This window comes from Phymastichus coffea, unplaced genomic scaffold, assembly GCF_024137745.1.
Source record: "Phymastichus coffea isolate CEN01 unplaced genomic scaffold, Cenicafe_Pcof_1.1 PCOF00071, whole genome shotgun sequence".
NCBI classification, from domain to species: Eukaryota; Metazoa; Arthropoda; class Insecta; order Hymenoptera; family Eulophidae; genus Phymastichus; species Phymastichus coffea.
Window position 1 is genome coordinate 356864 of NW_026706882.1, and position 22367 is coordinate 379230.

The following is a 22367-nucleotide window of genomic DNA, read 5'->3' on the forward strand; positions in this document are numbered from 1 at the left end:
TTTTTATCGTTGCAATAGCTACTCTTCGCCCTAAACTTTAGGTTTGATGTGATCATCCAAATGAAATTCCAAGATCTTGTGTAAGTATCGTTGTTTATGTTACTGTTTATGAGCGCACACGTGTCATTCGCATCCTTTCGCGACCTGATGACGTTCCCCGAATATTTTTTTTTTCTTGTCTTTTCTTTTAAATGATATACACTTTTCGTACCTGTCGTAACTAAAATTCGTATTGGTGATCGGAGGACCAACTTTGATATTCGTGACGTTGTAATCTGATATTGACTTCTTCAAAGTTTTATTGGAACAAAGAATGTTATAGTCTTTGACGTATAATTGAGAATAAATTTTGATTCGCGAAAGAAAATGTCAAACGAAGGAATTTTTTTCAAAATCAACCGATTGTAAATTATACAATCGGTCATTGGCTCAACATTGATTAACTTTAAAAGTTACTTGATAATATTATGCTAAATACACATTTTCCTACAGTAACTTGAATAATTACGCGTTACTGTATACTTTGGTAATTCAGTCGGTTTAGTTATAAAATCTTTTGTAATTTTTAATTAATTATGCGAAACGTTGATCCTAATCGCTAATCACAAAAATTAAAAATTGTAAATAGCGTATATTTTTCATTCCTGATATTAAATGTCTATATCTTTACTGGGAGGTTAAGTTTTTGAATTTATTTTCGTGTACAATTTCGTTCCTGTCACATTTATAGTTTCCGCACAAGTCGTCACCTACGCAAGTATCGTAAGATAAGAACGTTAATTGATAGATTTTTGTCGTCGAAAAATGTATTTAACACGTAAATGTCAAAGACATGGATCAAACATCATCTGTATTGAAGTGTCATTTTCATTGGTAAACCATTATTTCTATCTCTATTCACTGAGCGAATCAAGAATCCTTTAGTCTAGATTATCTAATTTTCGAACACATCATACAAACAATCCTAGCTCATCCATCAAAACCTAGTCGAAAAGCGATCGAGAGATGATATTTTTAGTATGTCGTTCCTCAGTATCGTTATGCATAAACTTATTTAAACAATTCGCGATATTTATGTATCGATTCGTCGAATGAATCTTCACTTTATAATTGTAAATACATACATACGTATATCGCTTCTTTTTCTTTTTTTTTAATTCTCGGAAATATGCTTACGTATACCACATATAAAATCCCCACCGAAACGCTCGAAGGCTTCTAGCCGGTATAAAACGCACCGAACCACGCGAGTGTGAGTCTTTGGTGATCAAGGTGCTCGACGCTCAACGCTGTATATCAATTCTTCTGACCATGGCAGTCAAGTATTTGGCCCTCACTGTTCTTTGCATTGCGTTCGTTAACAGTGAGTACTTCGCTTTCTCCCATTTTTTATTATTATTTATCGCAATTATTTTTGCTACAAATTTTCCTTGACTATCAAGGACGGATACGTAATAATTTCAGTGACCCTGGGATCGAACGAAATTTATTCGTGAAGTTTACAGTTACACTATTAACTAGATGGTCATTTGAATAAGTAGTGGGTTAGATTTAGTTTTGTGGTGAGACATTGAACAAGCATGTGGTTTATAATATATTCAATGAGTTGAACTTGAAAATCGAGACTTGTTATTGAGTTCGGCAAGCAGTGTCAGTAATTTTACATAAAATTGACATTGGATCCATTGTTGAATTTTACTTTTATTACATTCGTACAATTTGAAAAATGACTCGACATTTTAAATTAATAAAATATTCCATCGGGGAAAAATCACGCCACTTTTATGATACTTATACGATAAATCCAACTTTATGCAACATTATTACTAAATAGCTTTAAATAATAATTTGAAAATAGAACAATATCGACGTATTCAACGGATTTTCGCAGACGTAGTTCGTTAATGTTAGAATCGATGCTGATCTTGAAAACTACGATTTAATTTTTAATCGTATAATCTATCCTTCAGTGTTCGTCTACACACAATTTTTCATATCGCAAGATTTATCTGGTATCTATGTTGCATAAGATTGTTTACACCGGTTTCGCGTGGTTCTAAACGTTACCAAGCTTTTATTTCAAATCAATGCCTATGGATGATTACCAAGAATAATGTGTCGATAGTTCGATCCGTTTGTTTACTTTATTTCTGATTATCATAAAATTGATGGATTATAATTTATTTTTTGTGCTACTTAAAGCAACTGAAACTTAATGGGAATTTCAAAAGTTGACGATACTCATTTGAGACAGGATTGAGCATTTACGAGTATGTGGTCATCTATACGTCTTCTTAGTTATTTTTTATTAGATGTTATAAATAATCAATATTATTCTTAACATGGGTATGTCCGCTTACTTAAAAGTTGAAGTAAAGACCATTTTTATCTTTCTCTGCTATTCTGTTTCAAGGTGAAGAAACTCCAAAAAATAAACTAGAATTGTCTCAAGTATGCCTTGGCTGCATCTGTGAAGCCGCATCCGGATGTAATACCACAATAGGTTGCCAAGGTGACATCTGCGGACCTTTCCACATCACGTGGGGTTATTGGGCTGATGGCGGCAAGCCAACTCTGAATGGTCAACCTAACACTGACAATAATGGTATATTTACATTTTGTTTCAAAAAAGGATGTATAGATATGTTTTCCTTCTAAATGGTTATGTCGATATTGATTGTAAAAAGATTACAGCTTCTCGATTTTCCTTACAAAATTCTTTTAATTCTAACGACGGTATGAAAAATTATTACTCTTCATTATCAGATTCACTCTAATCGCATGAAATTTCCGAAGTTTTCGAATTGTCCGTGACTGATCGGTCATGCAAACTATTTGTAATGATTGCAAAATCCGTAGATATTGCGGAATCTCAATAGTTAATAGTGGACAATTAATTGATTATTAAATACTTTGCTTCAGCCTACGCTAATTGCGTTAACGATCCATTCTGCGCAGCCAAGGCAGTGACGGGCTACATGGAAAAATACTCCCAGGTGAATAATAAATATTGCATCACAATATCAGATACTCTCCAACGATAAAGTGTGAATAAATGAGCGATTTGTCTCTAATTATTGGATTTTTCTTCCTTTGTTTTATTAGGACTGCAATGCTGATGGTCAGATCAACTGCGACGATTATGCGCGCATTCATTATCTTGGTGGCTATGGATGTTCTGGACAACTGGAGAAGAAGTACGAAGCTGGTTACGTCAATTGTCGAAACAGCTTTCCATCTCAGTAATCGCATCTTCACCATTCCATCATCTTTTATGTTTTCCTCTCTCGCCCTATTAGATAGATCTTGCCGTTATTTATTTTCGCATATGTAATTTATTCAGACAGCATGATTTTTTATTGGACGATACAATAGAGATTCATTATATATATCTTCGTATTTTTTAGCGTTTTTATATTGTCTTATGATTATCAAGTACTTAATAAATCTTGAAAGTAAAAACAAATTCTTTCCATATATTCTTTTTATTTCCGTTTCGATTGCAAACAATAGTTGAATTTTTACTTTTCGTGTATTCGTAACGATTCATTTTGTATTGCGATTCACGTTCTCTGGTAAAAATATCCTAATTTCACTACATAAAAAATCCTATTTCCGTTGTATTGTAAAACATTGATGTTCTTGAATCACGTAACGAGTACACATTTCTTATTTCAAGACATTTCTCATTTTGAGTACAAATATTTCTTAAACTTATTAAGAACTGTTAACCTATTATATATATTTTTCAAATAAAAGAATATTTTTCTTGATTTGACAAAGTAAATTAACTAATTATTCCAAAAAAAATAATTATGAAAAACAAAAAAACTGTTGTTCTAAATGATTTACGATGTATTTAAATTTATTTTATTTTACTGTATAACATTACGAAAATTGGAGAGTGCTTATAAATATTCAGCTATTCAATACTGCACAATTGATTTATTCAAGTTCAAAATATGATAAGGGTAGTTAATTCAATAAAAAAAAATTTAGAGAAACAATTCTATGTGGAAATAAAACTTTTAATGATGAAAGTTTCCAGCATCAATTTGCTTGCTACTTTACCTTTTGCGGTTACTTTATTAGTTAGGTAAAGTTTCAGTTTCACGGTGACAGTATCAAAAGTTGTCGATAGATTCATCAATCCAAATGTGTTCCATTCAAACTTTATGAACGAAAGCTTCAAATACTTCGATATCGCCATTAAAACTAATTTAATTTTAAATGTATTCATCTTCAATTCGTTACAAAACTTTAAACGAAATGTGGTGTAAAAGATGTGAGGCCAAATTTCGCGATAGTTTTAACAATTATCAATATTTTTAAAAGTTCTGTTTAAAGTGACTAGTGAACATTTTTAGTATAAAATAATCCTAGATTAAAATTTATTGATACTATTAAAGGAGAATATTAAAATTTTTGTTTCATTTATTGGAAATTATATAAACTACAATATATAATAGAAAAAAATAATCATAAAACTATATTAAAAAGGAAACTATATTAAAAAGGAATACATTTGTATTCTATACCTACACATGAAACGTAAACATAAAAAAAAAATTTAAAAAAGTAAACAATATTTTCTAACACGCGAAACATTTGTATGTTTCGTAGCAGTCTAACGCTATAAATCTGGCCGGTGAATAAAGCCGATAAAACTGAAAAATCGAGCTACGAAGATTCGTTGGCTTACGCTACCTCCTCTACTTTTCATCGAGAGCCTTTACTTTTCGCTCTTCTCTCGATCGCGAAATATCTCCTCGACGCATCGAAGCGCCATCCCTCGGTCAATTTTTAAGTGGAAAATCTTATGCACAGCCGCACAGGCCTATATTCTATATATTCGTTGCTTTGACACACAGGTACGATGCACACAGTTACGCACGCGTAGGCGGGCGGCGTTCCGGTCGCGCGCGTTCTCTCGAAAAGCGAGCCTAGATCAGTAGGCTCTCTGGTAAGCAAAACGCCAGTTGTTGGTCTGCGCGCAGACGAGGATCAGGGCAGCACGTTTTTTTTATACTAGCATGTGCTGGTGCCACAGTGTCGCAGCCCTAACGTAGCATGGGAGAAAAAGGTACACGGCAAACACATCACCGCCTGTTTTGCTTTGTTTGTTCATTGTGCTTTTCGACAGTGGTTCGATGTTTTCATTCAGACGAGGGATTTTGTTTTGTGTTGGTAACGAAAGTGAGGTTAGGTTATAGTTTTTGCAACTGTCGTCTTTCACTCTTTTTACCTTCTTTCACCGACTCGCCTCTCAAAAAACAAAATTGCAACACGATGAGAATTCAAGTAATTTGACATCTCATTTATGTATGATAAAGTGTCGCAGCGCGAGATTATGAAGCAGCTGATGCATTCGCATTAGATGTATATAGATAGCGAAGCTTGCGGGAAATGCGACGAAAAAGAGGAGACAGAGAGGAGGAAAATTTGTATATTAGCTCGGTCGATTTCAGTCTGGTAAATCAGTCAGATAAAGTAAAGCGGTCAAATATGACAATTTTTTTTTTCTTAAAAAAATTCTTAAAGATTCTACTCATGGAGATTTATAGTGATTTTTGAAAAGAATAATTCCTTGAACGAGTTATACATTTCATAAGACTAGATAGAATAACATTTTTTTTCTCTTCTCTCTTTCTGTTTTAACATTAAAACTTCTAGTTTTGCGTGCTAATTTCGTATATTTCTATGCAAGTCAAGGTGAATAGATGGTATAATATTACGTTGGACGACAGTTTAACAAAGAACGAGGAATAAATAGGATCATTAGCGACATTTAAACTAGCACGTCCTATATTTCGCCCATTGTATGCGCGTGTCGCGTCGCGTTTTTGAGACGCCTTAAATCGCCACTTCCTTTTTAACTTACTTGTAATGTGCATATTTAGAAATATATTCCTTGGGAATTTGAGATATTGAATTATTTTCTTGAAAAGTTGGAAAACAAACGCGCCGGAGAGACTGTAAGTTTCAGGATTATTCGAAGTTGTGAAAAACTAGAAGTTTTACTTTTTAATATTTTACTACTCTAACGTTTGTATTTATTATTTTGTATTAAAGCTGCATGTAAAAAGGATTGCTGAGGTTTACGTTTCTACTAATTTTTTCGTACATCTTCTATTAGATATTTTTATGATTCTTTCTTTGTTAAAATGACAAAGTATATACTGCAGTTTTGAACACAGTAAAAAGTTATCAAATTTGTTGCATTTTTAAAGAAATGTTCTTAAATTTGCTAATGCATCTTAGAGTAACTAACTATTTTCTCAGATTGAAGACATTTTCTTTTTATAGGAATTCTTTTTTTGAGAAAATGTGTTAAAAAAGCAATAAATTTTAGAAATCTTTTTCGCATTGTTGGAGTTTTTACTTTCATATCAATGAAATTTTCAAGAAAAAAAATGAGAAAATATAATCAATTATTCTCATTTTAAATGAGATATTTCGTAAAAATAGTGGAAACCTTCTCAAATAAAAATATACGCCTCTTAATATAAATTTTTTAAAGTAAATTATGTATAAATGTTAAAAATCTTCAACTGAAAATAACATTTATTTTTTATTCCAAAAACCCTTGTGTCATTTTAAGAATTTGGATTTCCGCCATATTCTATCTCAAATTGTTCGGAACAATTTAATCCAATAAACAATGATCGTTGACGATATTTCTTAACGCATGTATAGACAATTATATTGAATTACTTTACATTACTTCCATTTAAAAGAAATTACCGATAGTTTTTACGTAAATAAATCACTTTAAAAAAATGTGTATCAACAGTGATTCCATTCCGATACAGAAATAAAAACAATAATTTCTTTAAATTTATTAGTTTCCAACTTTCCCACCGACACCGCTAGACAATAAATTTCCCAAAAGCTTTCAACTCGAACTCATCGATATAGCGCATCGTTATATCGTATTTGAGACAAGTTCATCGCGTTTCGTAAAGTTTTATGGACAATAAAGATAAAGCGAGAACCGTTGGTCACGAGTCTTTTACCAAATGGGTTAATACCGATCAGCAGTTGACTAACGTAAAATGCTTATCAAACGTAATTGCATTCTCTGTTGCGAAGGCCAGTATATTAGCGTTTGCCATGAAAGGTTCACGGGCAATTAAATGATTTTCATCCCGAAATTTTCCTATTGCGTCTGTTGCTGTATTTAATTGAATATAGACTGCTTTATTTGCCATCACATGATTCTATTTTACCTGTTTTTTAATCAAATTTATTTAAAAGTAGAACTGGTAATTTTGATTGTTATTTGAATTATTTTTAATATTTCGTCAGCTATATCATAGGTGCACGTTGTAAAAGTTAACTTGATCATGTCACGGAACTAACAATTCAGTTAATTCACAGACGGCTCGTAGTAAATCAAACATGTAACTTTCGATGTGTGGCTTTGATTTCCACGACGACAGAAATTTTTTGCGCTGAAGATAATCCGTGACATGGCAGAAAAACAATTAGAATGTAATTTTGATCCTAGAGGATTCCGACAAAAACTCCATAATCGAATTATCCGTTGTATATAAAGGATCGTGGCTACCGCTAACAAAGTGTGCTACGCACAACAGGCCAGGAGAGAGCGCAAAAGTTGCTGCGGACGGTAAACTCGCGTAACGCTATTAATTATATCTATACATGTACGCGAAGCGAATAACACCACAAGGGATATACGAAGAGATAGAGAAAGGGAGAGAGGCATTGAAGGCGTATAATTTTGCACGCTCGGCCTGCACACGACACTCTCTCGATGATGTTCGCTATGACTTCCTACTTTTGAATTTTCTCGCAAATAAAAGTAGAGAAGAAGAAAGGAAATTTATTGGATCGGTCGCGTTGATTATGGATTCGCTTCTGCGTACATTTCCCCGGTTGACATCGTCTGTACACGCGAACTTTTCGCTTTCTGCCTCCTCGATACACTTTTCCATGTACGACGAGCGATTTATCACTTGCGAGCTCGGAATTTACTACCTCGCCTTTACGATTTCATATATGCGAGATCTTGTAGCGGCAGAAGATTTGAGTTTTCACAGGTAGGCGGCGATCGACGGGATTCAAATGCACTTTTTGCGCCCGAGGAAAAATTATGAAGCCATTCCGAAATGAAATCGACGCAGCGATGCTTTCCATTTTTGTAACGAGGAATGGTCATTTGGCTGCACGACCTTCGGTTTTTATTTATTTTTCTGTCTGGTGTTTGTACGTCGCAGCCATTTGAAAGACATTCGTTCTTAAAATATGGTGCAACACAAATGAGTACAAGAGGTTGCTATAAATAAGAGACCAAAAAGTGTTCTTCAAGCTTTTAAATGTTTATGTCATTTCCTCTGTCAAATTAAGTAAAAGTTTTCTCATTGCGATGAGCACGATTAAAATTAATTTGGTTTTTGAAATGATATGGAAGATTATACCTTGATGAAATGATATGAAAGATTATTTTTATTTGTGTCTTTTTTTTCAAATAAAGAATTTTTTATTTGTATTTTCTCATATTAGTATCTAGATTGTAATTCATTTTTTTGTGAACATTTTCAAAACATCATAATTTTTTCATTCTTGCATTGTTCTGTAATAACGTATAGTACAAATAAACACCGAGAATACAAAGTCAAATTAAACGCGAAAGCAAGAAACTTTTTAAATGAGTGTTGTTAGCAATCCAATAAAGTGAACAGTTGGTCTCTCCCCGCGTATAACCCGGCAGTTTATCGGATATATGTCCCTCTGAATATCGGTTTACACGCGGCAGCGACAATTGAAGTGGACCGCAAGGGATGTGTGTGTGTATGTGAGCGCGCGTGTGTCTGTGCGTACGCATGTATGTATGTGTATATATATGCTACTGGGCTTTTCAGAACATTATGTCCACTTCAGTAGTGCGAGTGGCGCTGGATATAACAATATCGTCGTCCAGCCATTACGTCACGGACACTTGAACGTACATCTTGGCTTTTTGCAAATACATCATAGGTTAGACATTATTGTGTAACGAAAGATGTCGAATGTACTGATGCAATTCTGATGGATTTATTCCTTTTTGAGGTACCACGTGGAATTCACGGTGCCATGGAACGTATGTTTGGTGCATCCGGAAGGCAATCCAAAGGGGCCGGCTGTAATGGTCGGCGAGCCGAACCCCAACTGCCGCGTCTTCGACTTCTCTCTGGACAGAGATGATCTTAGGTATTTTGAAAACTTTGCTAACGATTTTCTTAGGCACGATGTCGTTCGAATGCTTCATGGCGCGATGTTAATGGAAACAATGAATTGTACGTGTTTTTTTGTTAAAAAAAAGAAATAGTTGTTTTTGAAAATTTAGAGACATATCGAAATGAAAAACGATGATTTCATTCGCAATGCAAAGCAATAAACATCAAAATTACAGAATGAAAGTCGAGCTGGCAGTACACAAGGAGCGTTTCCTCAAGGAGCCATTTCAGATAACGTGTTGCGATGAAGGTGCCCCACTGACAATCTACCTTAATGCCCGAGTGTTCGGCAAGGATCAGGGTACGCCAATATTGCGCAATGGCATACGTAGTATTGCGATCGAGGAAGAAGATGACGAGGCCGAAGATGAAAGTGACGATGCGGACGCAGCATCGGCTGACATTAATAAACCCGACTGACGTCCTCCGCCTCTCGAAACCTCGATGTAAAGTTCCCAAAGAGAAATGACAATTTCTTTTTGCCAACTTGCACACCCATCTTTACACTTATACATAGTAGGTTAGCAATGAAAGTGCCGTTAATCGTATATCACGCGGTATATTCGTTATAAAAACAATAAGCAAAAAAATGAAGGGGCATTCCTCGCGCGCGTTCCCTGTTGTGGCTGTATCATGTAAAAATGTTTCTTTAATACATAAAACAATATTTCATGATCGCCTATATAATAAATAAATAGTCAAGTAGTTAGACTCACATCTCGAGTTTGCGATGATTATAATAATCCAGTAAACATAATTAACAAAGTAGTGATGCCTAAATGCGTTTCGATAATATATAGATAAATAAATATATTAGATTGTACGATACATTTCGTATATAGTTCATTTTTGAGAGTTTATAAAAAAATACGACCGAAGCTTCAGTATTTGACGATATTGTATATTTTTTACATGATATAGTTTGTGTTGAAAATGAATGCCTTTTAAAATTAATCTCGAACCATCACTGCAAATGTTTGATAAAAAACATATATGATTGGTACGTAAACATCGCTTTTTCTAAAGAAAAATGCATTTTTTCCGCATTTATCTTGAAACTCTATTCGTCCCATTGTGATCCTTTTTGAATATATTGAGCTTTTTATCATTATTTTTATGGAAAAGGATATGTGAAGTTGATAAATTGTGTTCTGTTTGATGTTAACGTAGATAAACAATAAATTGTTTTACCTAAAAGAAAAACGTACTTTACGGGATCATTTTTGTTGGCCAGTAAATAAATATACTATAAGATAACCAGTAAAGACAGAAAACATACTGAATAATTGTATATCAATAATAGTTAAGAAAAATTTAGCCTATACTCTTCTATCTTCATACCTATTATAATAAAAAGAGTTTCTATACTGTTTCGCTAAAAAAATTTCTTCTTAAAATCGATTTCAATACTCTTTCTAATTGGTCGCCAAGGAATTTCAATCTTACATTTTCATAATACTTACCTTGAAAATATTTGTAATCGATTTAAAACAGTTAGCTACTGAAAAAAAAACATTGTTAGAAATTAATATGTTACGCAACGTTGTAATGTCTACCAAAGTCCGACAAAGCAATGGAAAACAATAGAATTCCCTTCCTTAGGTACAGTGAAGATATAGAAACCTAAATAACGAGTTAATTTTTCAATTATTATTAGTAATTTAACGTAGATAAAAGAACAATGTTCTAGTTATTTACGTACCTTGAGCGAATCAAGCGCCAGTATGGTATGGGAAGGATATTTGTAGCGCGATTGCAGAACCTTGTAAAAACATCCTTCCGTGCAAACGTGTCGATATCGTACTGGTGCTTGTCCTGGCCAAGGCATGTAAATGACTTACGAGCAGGACTATAATGTAATCGTCATGCTCTCCCTAGTACAAATATAAATACAGAGAGAAAAACGTAAATATTTTTTGAAAAAATGTAGAGTAAGGCTTGAATAAGATAATAAACATAAAGCAGCTGAAAATCGGAATCGAAATTAAAACTTTATTGATTCACAGTAACTTTTTTACAAATTAAAATGAGAAACAATTTTAGGTTTAATCGGTATGCTAATTACATCATTCATATTTCAACAATAAATCAAAGGGCCTTGGTCAAAGTAGCCTGAACAGTATATTAAACAGCAATTGTTTCGCGAAAGCCAAATTCTCATTTATTGCACTATCAAAAAACTCTAATTACGTCTGTGAAAATGTATTTGTCTTACCGATATTTTACATTGAATGGCAAAAAAATCGCTATTAAGAAAAACGTCTACGCACGATTGTACACGTGTATTCCGTTCCAAAATTGTATATGACACAGATAGTATCATTGAGCTTACGAGCAATAATCGAAAATTTCTTCATCCTCGCTAACACTACTGAAAAATAAGAATAAATGGTTCTTTCTTCATTGAACAAATCACGTTGATTGTTTTATTTTACCACTCTTCAGTCTTGTCTATTTTGTACCTACGAATATGGTTATATAAAGATCAGCGATTAACTAGATTCAGCAACTAATAAAATTTCCAAATAAATAAACGTTGAATTTCAAAGATAATCAGATTGTAGGATCGAATATCGATATATGGCAAACAGATTACATTAAATGGGCTGCAAAGAATATACTTTTTTGACATTTTACCAAAGGTCGGAACTCCATTCATCGACAGTACGTAAGGAAATCCCGACGTTTCGCGTCCTCTCAATTTCAGCTACAATAAATAAACAATAAAATTCCCATTAACACGTAGTCACGCACTCAGCATCGGAAATTCATCTTTTTTGTAGGAATGCCCGTAGGTCCGTCGACAAACTCACAGATATTAATACCAAGTTTGGCAAGAGGATGACAATTGCTCTTCTTATTGCCCCACTTGCCGGTAAACGTCATCCAAGTCGGCAGCGCGCTCTCATCGGATAGCATCTCGACTTTTCGCCAAGTTGGCCATGGCGTGCCGAAACCGCTCTCGTCGTACAGCCTTGGTAACCGTACGAATTTGTGTTTACCTGGTGCCGTCCATAGCCCGTGCGAGCCACGCGCGCTGAACAGCACGGGATGCGAACCTTCGGACGTGTGCACTCGCTCCGGGAAAATGGGCTTCTGAAAGATACCTTTACGCGTCTCTTGCGACTCGTAGACGAAGGTGTTGCTGCGTGACTCGTAGCGATAGAATGCGCCTGCATCGTGGGCTGATACGTACATCGCTGCCGGATGATCCTTGCCCTAGAATGTAAATCATTGTCATTTTTGCTTTTCTTTTTTTAATGTTCTAAAATCAATCGCTACGGTGTCGTAATGTGTATGTACACAAAACGTTTTGTCAATTTTATAATTATTTAATTCGATAACAAGTCTAGACTTTGAAGAATAAGAAAGGAATGAAATTTTTTTTTTTCTTTTTAATAGTATTTTTTCGAAAAAACATTCTAAATTAGAGATAAGCAGGATTTTTTTCACTTTGGCGTTCTCTGTTTTTCAAGGAATTTCAAGAATTATAAATCTCACTTCAACTTTTCTTGTTTCTGGTTATTCCGTAACATTAAAACAGGTCGGTTACGAAAAATAAATTTGTTAATTTGTGCGTGAATATATGTTTTTTTAAGATCAATAAAGAAATTTTGTAATCGCAAAAATTGAAAACTGAGTTTCTGTTACCGTATTGAATTTCATTCTCTCAACACTAGCGTATAAAACAGTTTTATAATCATCTAAAAAATATTTTAAGACTGCGTAGACCGATATTTCCTTGGAATGTTCTCGTTAAAATTGAACTCTTCTGTTGTGTTGAAAAAAAACAATGACCGTCTTTTGAACTTTACGGTATCTGCGCTCGTCGTTACAACACTAGAGAAAAAAAACTATTCTCCCGGGAAACGTCTGCTGCATCGCAGCATCTCAGGCGAGAAAAAAGCGATAGAAAGAAAGAAGTAATATCCGCCGTCGTCATCGTCCCGTCTTATTATTATGTATCTGCTTCTCGTTCCGCGGAACGAGCAGAAAAAGGGGGAGTCGCTCGACGCTGAAAAGCACAAAATTGAAGGCGAGCTTTTATCGAAAGTCGGGCACGCTCACACGACGTCAGAGAAACTTGGGAGAAGCACATCGTAAGTCAATACAGGTCAAATGGCTATTGGACGATTTGATTGCAAGTAGCGCGCAATTTTCATAAGAAGCGTGTGACATGTAATCAAAATTATCGTCGAGCATGGCGCTCTTTTGCGAGCGACAAAAGCTGAGCTCGTGACCAGAAGCATCGCGGGATCGATTTACGCTATAAGCAAATGTATCGGAAAGCCATCAAGTACACGACGATGATTTACGCAAGGAGGCTTTATTTTCTTATAGGGCATTTATTTTCGACTCATCAGTGTCAGGGCAGCGCCGATTTAAAATAAATGCGATCCTTATTGATTGCGCAAACGCGTGAAGAGGAGATTACGTATCCATTACTTATGCGACGCTCGGACAATTCATCCACCGAGAGGATTATTATTATATTGAGTCAATGTTAAGTTGAATCTGTATAGCGAGAGAAGGTTTGGATCCATTTTTTGAAAAAGCTGAGATACACTTACTTGTCACGGGAACGTAAAGCAAGCTTATTAAGAAATATAAAAAAAAGTTGTCATTCAATGTAGAATATTCATTGATATATTTCCTAAATAGAATAAAAGTTAATAAAATAGAATACCATACTTCTTATATTGATGAATTTTTGTATTCTATGGTACAGATTATTTGAGGAAATCGTAGAATGATCAGAAAATATTGCGATCGTTTTGTCAATATTAGCATTCGATTAAGTCGAGAACTTTTTAAAATGACTTAACTCAAGTCGCCTCGTTTATGGGAGATCTGTGATATGATAAAATAATATCTGTCGAGTTAATTTGATCCAAAAAATTTTCACGATACCTTAAAATACAAACTGACGTGTTCCCAATCACCAACGTGACTACCATATTCCTTTTGCTTGCCAAGACACATTCCGCCAATATTCGGTATAGGCCAACTACCTAAAAAGCCAAGATCCAAAACGCACACGGCTTTGCCTTCACTGAACGGATAGAACATCCAGTAGGTCACGTGGAAATGCAATGGTGGCTGTGCTCGCAACGCCTGCAACTTGAGCTTCTTCCGTTTATGTGCATCGAGTTTTAGCGAAGTTTGCATATTCACGTCTTGGCTGAAACGGTTGCGTGAGAATCCCCGTGCCATGGCTATTGGTGGTGGCAACGAGTCCAGGAACTCAGCACTGCTACCTATAATTACGGGTGTTTTCTTTATCCAAAAACATTCTCAAGATTTAACACATTTTTATTTTTAATAAAATACCGAATAGCTTGTAAAGTGAATTGAAGAATGCGGGAAATAACATTATAAATCAATTGATAACGTTTCAATTTGATCACTAATTGGAACATTTAAAATTTATATCGGAACATAAATCAGCACCTATGTAAAATTGTCGCAATCTATGGTGAAACGCTGTAACTCGAATTGGAAATATGAATGAATTTGAGTGATTTCATCATTCCAAATATTTTATTCAGATTGAATGTAAGTTGAAACAGAATTAGAACGTTAAAATAGAAAAGATGAAGAAAAATTTTGTATAAATAAGTAATAATTTGATGAAATAAAGTTTTTTTACTATGTAAAATGTAGATTCGAACTTTGAAATAAACAATATAACTCGATCTTTTGATTTTTCAATAATCAATAGGTTTTTCAATAAAATTCATTTAAGTTAGATTCATTAAGTATATACATATAATTGATTTCCTAATAATCCTATTGAATTGTTTTTCTTTAACACGATCGCATTTTCCCAAATTTTTTATATTTGGCTTAAAATTGCGTCTACTGAGTTTTACGGACACATTGCACGCTCTCTCAATTGAAAGTCAATCAAATTGAATATCATTTGTTCACTTATAGTGAGCAATTTATGACTATTCCTCTACAAGGAAACTCTATATATAATCTAAAGTGGAAAATCCTATATTAAAGTGAAAATATTTACAAAAATCTGATTTATTCTTTACATCAAAATATTATCTTAATTATTTTATTTAATATTATCCGGATTTCAAATATACATACGTACTTGCACGACTTTCACAATCTCTTTACATAAGTGGTTAGCAATAAGACTAAATTTTGTTTTTTCTGTTCGTTTTAAAATTGATACGTTGCTTCTTAATTATACAACCTACTAACATACTTATTTGTAAAATTTTGAAATTTTTTCTAATAAAATAATCATTATTTGATAATAAAATTAATTGTATTGGACAAAAGATTAAATAATAAAACGAAGGAAATGCAGCATAGAATATTTCACGAGATAATTTATAGAATATTTATATCATTCTAGCGAAATATAAAATACGCAGTAAATTTACTGTATTGAAAAAGTTGTTTGCAACATTCTTACGTTTAATTGCAAATTTTAATTCAATAATAGTATCATAAAAAATAAATAAACTTACCAGGCACATTATTAGTTTCAATGGGGTTAACAAAATCGTCGACAAGCACATTAGGGTTAGCCGCAGCACCAGTAGCAGGTCTATCAAAGTCGTCGTGCAGGCAATTCTTGACTAAGGCATAAATAGGTACATCGCCGGCCGGCTTACGTCCGTGTAAGAAGGACGAGCGATTCTGTAGCAGCAACTCTGGAAATAAGAAACACGCGTGTGATATGTGCTGGTTTTAAAGAAAGGAAAGTTAAAATGTATCATCGATGTTAAAGGGAAAAACGTATATGACCTGACTTCGATTGTATACTCAACGAAGAATTTTTTTTTCGTCTTTAAAATGGAGAAATTCGCGTGAATTTTTCAGTTGGAAATCGGATATATATTTTATAAAATAATTAGGATAAACGCAAAGATACTTACAACGAAAAAAAAAAAAATTTTGATTTGTGAAAAAAAAATATAAATTTTACATTTCTTTTAACAAAAGAAAACCGTGAAAAGTTTTCGTTCTATATTTTCTCGTCCTCGCGATCCCAACAGCAAATAAATTTCCCCACGTAAACAAGAGAATTCCCCAGCGGAATCGATCAGTGAAAAGGGTCATGTACGCGAGCTGGGCGACTTGCAGGTCAGTTAATGCAACAACCGCGAGAGTCTCTCACGTCAAAGTAGCACGCGCACGTGTGTGTCTGTGGTACATCCAGTGCCACTCTCTCAATTCGTCTCTCTCAATCTCGTCAATTATCTTCTAATTGATTGCTCGAGAGATAAGCTCTTCATTAAATAGCTTTTATAGATTAGTAGGAATGAATATAAAAACAGATTTTATCACTTACGCAAACTGAGACGTGTGCGAAGATAATTGTCATCGGATTCCACGTTGGCCAAGAATTCAGGTACACCAAGTGGTAGAAAGCGCTCGCCTGGTGCTAACCATACCATAGGTGCCCAATCGTGGATCAGTCGTTTCACTGGTGTTTAAAGACATGATTTTTCAGTATTTACGAGCATTTATGTTTCTTTTACCCGAATGCATTTTGATTTGACCGCGATCGGCACCAAGTTTCCGCAAACATGCGGCATTCTCGAGTAAACGTACATCCTGTAATTCACGCTCAACGTATACAGTTCCGACTTTATACCAATCGGCGGCTCACGCGACCGCAAACCTTTCCAATTAATCGGGTCGTGTAATTTGACTTTTCAATCGACGTATACGCAAATAATTTCAAGCGAGATGCGATATTGAGCTTCCAAACGTGATAATTAAAAAAGAAACAAAAAAACGAGGACAATGCCATTTTAGAATAATGTCGCTAAACGACACTGCCGAATAGCGTACAAAAGCCGGTTACAGTTGTTACACTTCTACTTTTTATCTTCTTTCGTTCCTCGCGCGCGTTACGGGACACAGGATTTGGGTTAGTACGACTGCTCTTATTCGGGTCAAGGTTTTGTCGCGCGTGCGCGCTCTGTAACTTGTGAAAAACTCGAATTTTTTTCAGCGCCCGGTTAGGAATCTGAATCGATAGAAAATTTAAAGCTTGATTATGAGAAGATGATCGTCCGTCTTAGTTTTCACCGATTTTTTTTCATGAAGTGATTATTAGTATACAGATTGAGGTACAGCTAATTAGTTCGAGATGTAGATTCGCACAAGCATGCAAAAAATTTATAAACTTTTAGGTTTGTCGTGTGTTTTTACACTACACTTCAGATACTACCAAAGGCTTTTGATAAGATAATCATACTTATTAAAGTGAGAAAAAAAACTCGATTTGTAACTATTATAAAAATGAATCTGAAATTAAAAGCAACGCTGACCTCGCAAGTCCTCCGGGTCGTTCGCAACAGAAGCACAAACAAAGCACAAGAGAATGAGAAAAACACCGACGACAGAGAACATTATCAGAGGGTGATGCATCCTCAAACGGCCACTTTTGTTGCATTTTGCTGGCCGTTTTCGCTTCTCACTCTTATCTTCTACTCATTGTGATCGCAGACGAAGTATTTCCAAATGGATTATTCGTGGTTACTGGCACTTCCGTCTTTCACGCCAAGCAGGTATGAGATCAATCATAGGCATGATTTATTCAGTGAGGTATGTCGTGCGCGCACTGACGTTTCGGAGCCGTTTTCCTCGACTTAAAGCAAAGAAATTACGCACGGAGATCGTTCATTCGAAATCACCCTGAGCCGTGCGTCTGTATGTTGGAATTAGACCGAAAACTGACTACTTCGCGCGTGCAGTGAAGCTCGACGAAAAGTCAATCGATGAAACAGTTAAGAGCGCAGCAGCACTCGGTTCAACGAACACGGAAGTAAACAATGTACAAGTTCGCCGTGCACGGGGCACCTGTTAACCGTTTGATGTCAAGTCGGCGACTGGATCGGGTCCCCCCTACTATGCAGTATATTCCACATCGGGCCCAGTTTTCCATCTCTCCCAAGACTTCGCGTGCGTGCGTGCTCCTCGTGCGCCGTGCGACGTATATGTAAGAAACAAACTCGGTAAGTAAGTAAGTGTGTAGCAGTCGTACGATTCTTCCATCTCTCTCTCTCTCTCTCTCTCTCTTTGTCCGCGAGTTAATAACGAGCGCCGCCCAAGACCTACAGCGAGCGCCGTGGTACACTTACGACGTTGCCGAGATATTGAGTTATTACGAGTGAACGAATTCGCGCTAATCGCAGATATGTTAAAAATTACAGGGCGCGTTTCGCAGCTCAAGACCGCGGAGCTGGACCAATGTATTAGCGAATAATGCGGAAACGATCGGCGCGCCGATACGTAACTTTGAAAAACTACGAGCTGCCTTTTCCGCGTGCGAGCGAACGTTCGATATACGCGCACCGGAACCAAGATCAAAGATCGACAGCACCGTGAGAAGTTCGGCTGTGATCACCTACGACGCGAAAAGTGTCTCGCGCGCGGCCGATGATCGGTACGCGAAAGCTACTTCCCGGCCCACGGTTTCATCCAAATATACGAGAACCCGTTTTGAGGCTGGTCCCGTGGAAAATCACGCGACATGGGAATCGCCGTCAATTGAGAAAAGTGCGATCGCAAAAATTAACGAGCTCTCTCGCGATAAGGAGGTGTACGCGGCGTTTTGTGGAACCAATGATATTCTACGATTGTCTTCCAGCAATTTTAGCACTCGTTGTAACAATGTATTTGAACAATTTATTGTAAATGAGGCACGGAAAAAGGACAAAAACGCGAATTTGAATTATTGACTGTCTAACGTGTTTTTTCAAATGTCCATCGCGTGACAAATCTTTTGCGCGCCTATGTCTATTGTTAAACTTACGTTTCTATAAAGATCCAGCTATTTTAATTTACGACGCGAGCACAATAAAGGAAGATTTGCCGAGACAAAGGCATGACGATAAATCGATTTCAATTGTACTTACTGTTTTTGGACAAGTGAAATTCGATTGCCATACAGTAAATAATGAAAACTCTTTCAAAATCACTTCCGTTTCGTCGATCGAATTAGAAAATCTAGATTGCTTCGCTTGCGATTCATTTTTGTAATGATTTATGTAAAATACTTTAAAGCTATTTTGTTCAATTTGAATCAAAATGTAAGCAAATTGATTGTTACTGCTTCCGATATAAAGGAACCGACAACAGGTAATTTAATCAATTCAATCGTGTGCTTTTGTTGATCACGCAACTTTTTTAAAAAAATTATTTATAGATAATTTAAGGAATCGTGCCACACATCGTATTATATTTTTGACGTTTAAAATTGGGCTACTTGAACAATACTAAATGATAAGTATTACTTAATAATAATAGTTGAATTCAATAATCTTTTGTAATGTAAAAAGCTAAAGCAACCGAAGCGTATACATTGATTCGCGACACAGTCATCGATTTGGCTTGTAAGCGATAAGCAATAATGAACAATTATCATCAATTCGGTGAAGCAAAGAATTAATGAAAAGCTACAGAGCCAAGGAGAAAGAAAAAAGCTCGCTGAAAGTTTCTCTTCCCGACAATGATGGCAATCATGTGTGCACGCGCCTCTCTTTCTTTTGGAGAGGGGGAGGGGGACTCTAATTGGGACGATTGCATAAAGGAAAACTCGCGACGATTGCATCGCAGTCACGATTTCCGAAAGGCTACACGGCGAAAAGGAAAGTCTGCATACGCGCACTTGGACTTGAATTTCGTGGACTTCCGCTTGTACACGTGTGCGCGCGGGTCGACCGCGCCGAGGTGTACGATATTTTTACTCGCTTTTACTTCAAAGCCGCGAGCTGCGATTGTCCACGTGTAAATTTCACTTCTCGCCGGCCGTGGGTTCGGGCGCGCGATGAATGTACTTTTTGGCAGCGCTAATGACGGAGCGCTAATCGAAATGGAATTGCGGTTGTAAATTCAATCGTAAAACTGCCGTACACGGGGGAAAAGTTCTGCGAGCCGCGATCAAAGTTTCGTAAAAATCTCACGTAATCGTACTCTGCAAAATGAAAGCATCAGAGCTTCTTTTTTAAACAAAAATGTCTCCTCTCACGACAGTCTCGTAACTAACTGCGTTTGCTCGCAATGGGATGCGACAATATTTTGTCATACCTGCGTAACGGCTCATTATACTTCCACTCCAAACAAGCCGAGAGGCAAACGTTTCGCGCATACGTACACATACGCTCCGAAATAATTACCTTGCGTGGGTATGATTACAAATGGTTTCCGACCCTGACATACCTTCCGTTAATGAAACGATACCTTATACACTTTTTATTCTTATTTGCTTTACTGAACTCATTAAACTGATATCGATATACCTTTTGGGAATATATCTGCGTATAAGAATTTCTCTCCTTATACTTCCACGTTTCAAGATGAAAAAATAAACAGATTTGCAACAAATGCGTAATGGTAAGTTTTACTTGAAGCACGTGTGCACTAGTTGTTTAGTCATATATAAATAACGGTCGCACTCCATGCGAGGTAATTAATAACGGTACGAATGTCAAAGACACGACGAACGGCCAATTGAAAAAAGAAAGGAAAAAAAAATATGTTCAACTAATAACCAGAGCTGAACTTCCTCGTGCATCGTCCACGTAAACGGGAAGGTGGCGAGAATTACAGAAACGAGCGCGCGCCGCGGCATAACGCGTCATTATCTCATTGTGTGCCGGCGCGCCGCGGTGATTTACGGCGTGGAGGAAAGAGAAGGACCTAGGAAGTCGTTGCACCGCGCGAGATTGTTTAACGAGCATGCGCGCGCGTTGCGTAACGACGCGCGAGCCCGCGAGAGAAAGAGATCGCGAGATCGTTACGGGGCAGCTCTCTCGCGTTGCTACTAAGATTCGCTCGGATGATGAGCGTCGGCGGTGCGCGATGAGGGATCTCTCGTTTCGTTTGGATCTTGTTTGTTTGTTTGTTTTTTTTTTTCTTTGTTCTTTTTCGAAAGGACGGTAGAAAGTGAAAGACGATGCTGTTCTGCTCGCGAGGAATTGAGGTTTACGCGTTTGGACACTGATACGGATCAACCGTTTGTTCGAGCTCTTATCGTTTCGTCATACGCTCGCTCAATTTTCGCGCGGGGCAGAATACCGAATGCAAGATCCGAAGTAATGTGAAATTAAAAAATGATGATCCGCGCTTGAAAAATAAACGTCTCTAACCCACGTCTAGACCGGAAGGAAGCGAGAGCCAAAGCATGACAATTTAATAGCCATGGTTCTCTCTCTCATATATATATATATGAGATCGCGCGAGCGAAAGTGAAACCCACAGCGTGATATTCACTATGACCCGCGAATGCCGGTGTGCAAGCTGCCGTGAAAGTTACATATCATCACGACCTTCGTGTGTTGCATATATACAGCATGATAAAATCATGGGCTTATGATGTACACGCACACACCGACGCGTCGTCGACGACGACTGTATGGTGCAACGATCTCTGCTCCTCATAGGTAGCTCATATGTAGCTGTCTTTCTTCTTTATTGCTCATTAGAGATTGAAAATTTGATAGGTCCTGTGGTTTTTATTATTATTAATTGTCTTTACACTTGCTTGTATCTTCACTTTTTTCCATTTTTTTGTAAACTACATATATTTTCCTGTTGCTGTTGAAGTTCAGATTTTTATGTTATTTGTGTAAAAGTAGTCTTGTAAGAGCTTCTTCTTAGTTAGCAAACTTGCAAAAAGATTACGTATAATCCAGTCAATGACGACACATTTAATGAATTTTTCATATTATTCTTATCAGGGTTAATGCTTAGATTAGACGCTACATTCGTTACAAAATTGTCATACGTTTTAGCAATTTGACAAAAACAGCATGTTCTTATGTAAATGGTACAGTTACACTCACTTATATATTTCTACGTATAAAGAGATTTCCCATTGATACAGGCATATCCGTGATCTAAAGATTTAATTCTTTTATTGGAAGTTGCAAAATGCCTTTGTTTAACAAATTCATTACAAAGAATTATTTCCAAAGACGAATCAACGCGGTGACATATCAATGTCAAGTACTTCACCCTTCACATTATTTTTCATTTGTGTACAAGAATCTACAAACAATCATCAGAAATTCGTAAAAAGACGTTATTACGGACAAAAGCTCAACTGACCTATTATCCCTAAAATCACCCTAATGGTTAGACTTGTAT

The 22367-nt window shown here is 36.1% G+C and overlaps 3 protein-coding genes across 3 annotated transcripts; 2 read left to right on the forward strand and 1 right to left on the reverse strand.

Moving 5' to 3' along the window:
- Nucleotides 1–1264: 1264 nt before the first annotated feature.
- Nucleotides 1265–4278, forward strand: LOC131667824 (lysozyme-like). Its single transcript, XM_058941531.1, has 4 exons — nucleotides 1265–1363; nucleotides 2414–2605; nucleotides 2923–2996; nucleotides 3106–4278. Exons 1-4 carry the CDS (start codon nucleotides 1312–1314, stop codon nucleotides 3244–3246), a joined length of 459 nt encoding a protein of 152 aa, XP_058797514.1. The 5' UTR covers nucleotides 1265–1311; the 3' UTR covers nucleotides 3247–4278.
- A 638-nt stretch (nucleotides 4279–4916) lies between these two features.
- On the forward strand, nucleotides 4917–11620 carry LOC131667795 (adipose-secreted signaling protein). The gene is made up of 4 exons (XM_058941501.1): nucleotides 4917–5083; nucleotides 8886–9000; nucleotides 9073–9213; nucleotides 9416–11620. Exons 1-4 carry the CDS (start codon nucleotides 5071–5073, stop codon nucleotides 9657–9659), a joined length of 513 nt encoding a protein of 170 aa, XP_058797484.1. The 5' UTR covers nucleotides 4917–5070; the 3' UTR covers nucleotides 9660–11620.
- A 169-nt stretch (nucleotides 11621–11789) lies between these two features.
- On the reverse strand, nucleotides 11790–18340 carry LOC131667794 (uncharacterized). The gene is made up of 5 exons (XM_058941500.1): nucleotides 17546–18340; nucleotides 16558–16692; nucleotides 15731–15916; nucleotides 14151–14497; nucleotides 11790–12458 (listed from the first exon to the last, which is right to left on the reverse strand). Exons 1-5 carry the CDS (start codon nucleotides 17643–17645, stop codon nucleotides 11994–11996), a joined length of 1233 nt encoding a protein of 410 aa, XP_058797483.1. The 5' UTR covers nucleotides 17646–18340; the 3' UTR covers nucleotides 11790–11993.
- Nucleotides 18341–22367: the final 4027 nt, after the last annotated feature.

What these genes read in the sequence shown, in the direction of transcription:
- LOC131667824 (XM_058941531.1), top strand. Translation starts at nt 1,312, where the DNA reads ATGGCAGTCAAGTATTTGGCCCTCACTGTTCTTTGCATTGCGTTCGTT. An exon ending in ACCTAACACTGACAATAATG is followed by an intron (nt 2,606 to 2,922) that starts GTATATTTACAT and finishes ACTTTGCTTCAG; the next exon opens with CCTACGCTAATTGCGTTAAC. An exon ending in ACATGGAAAAATACTCCCAG is followed by an intron (nt 2,997 to 3,105) that starts GTGAATAATAAA and finishes TTGTTTTATTAG; the next exon opens with GACTGCAATGCTGATGGTCA.
- LOC131667795 (XM_058941501.1), top strand. An exon ending in TTTTTGCAAATACATCATAG is followed by an intron (nt 9,001 to 9,072) that starts GTTAGACATTAT and finishes TTCCTTTTTGAG; the next exon opens with GTACCACGTGGAATTCACGG. An exon ending in CTGGACAGAGATGATCTTAG is followed by an intron (nt 9,214 to 9,415) that starts GTATTTTGAAAA and finishes TCAAAATTACAG; the next exon opens with AATGAAAGTCGAGCTGGCAG.
- LOC131667794 (XM_058941500.1), bottom strand. Translation starts at nt 17,645, where the DNA reads ATGCATCACCCTCTGATAATGTTCTCTGTCGTCGGTGTTTTTCTCATT. An exon ending in CGACCCGGAGGACTTGCGAG is followed by an intron (nt 16,693 to 17,545) that starts GTCAGCGTTGCT and finishes TTTAAACACCAG; the next exon opens with TGAAACGACTGATCCACGAT. An exon ending in ACGTCAGTTTGTATTTTAAG is followed by an intron (nt 12,459 to 14,150) that starts GTATCGTGAAAA and finishes TTTACATTCTAG; the next exon opens with GGCAAGGATCATCCGGCAGC.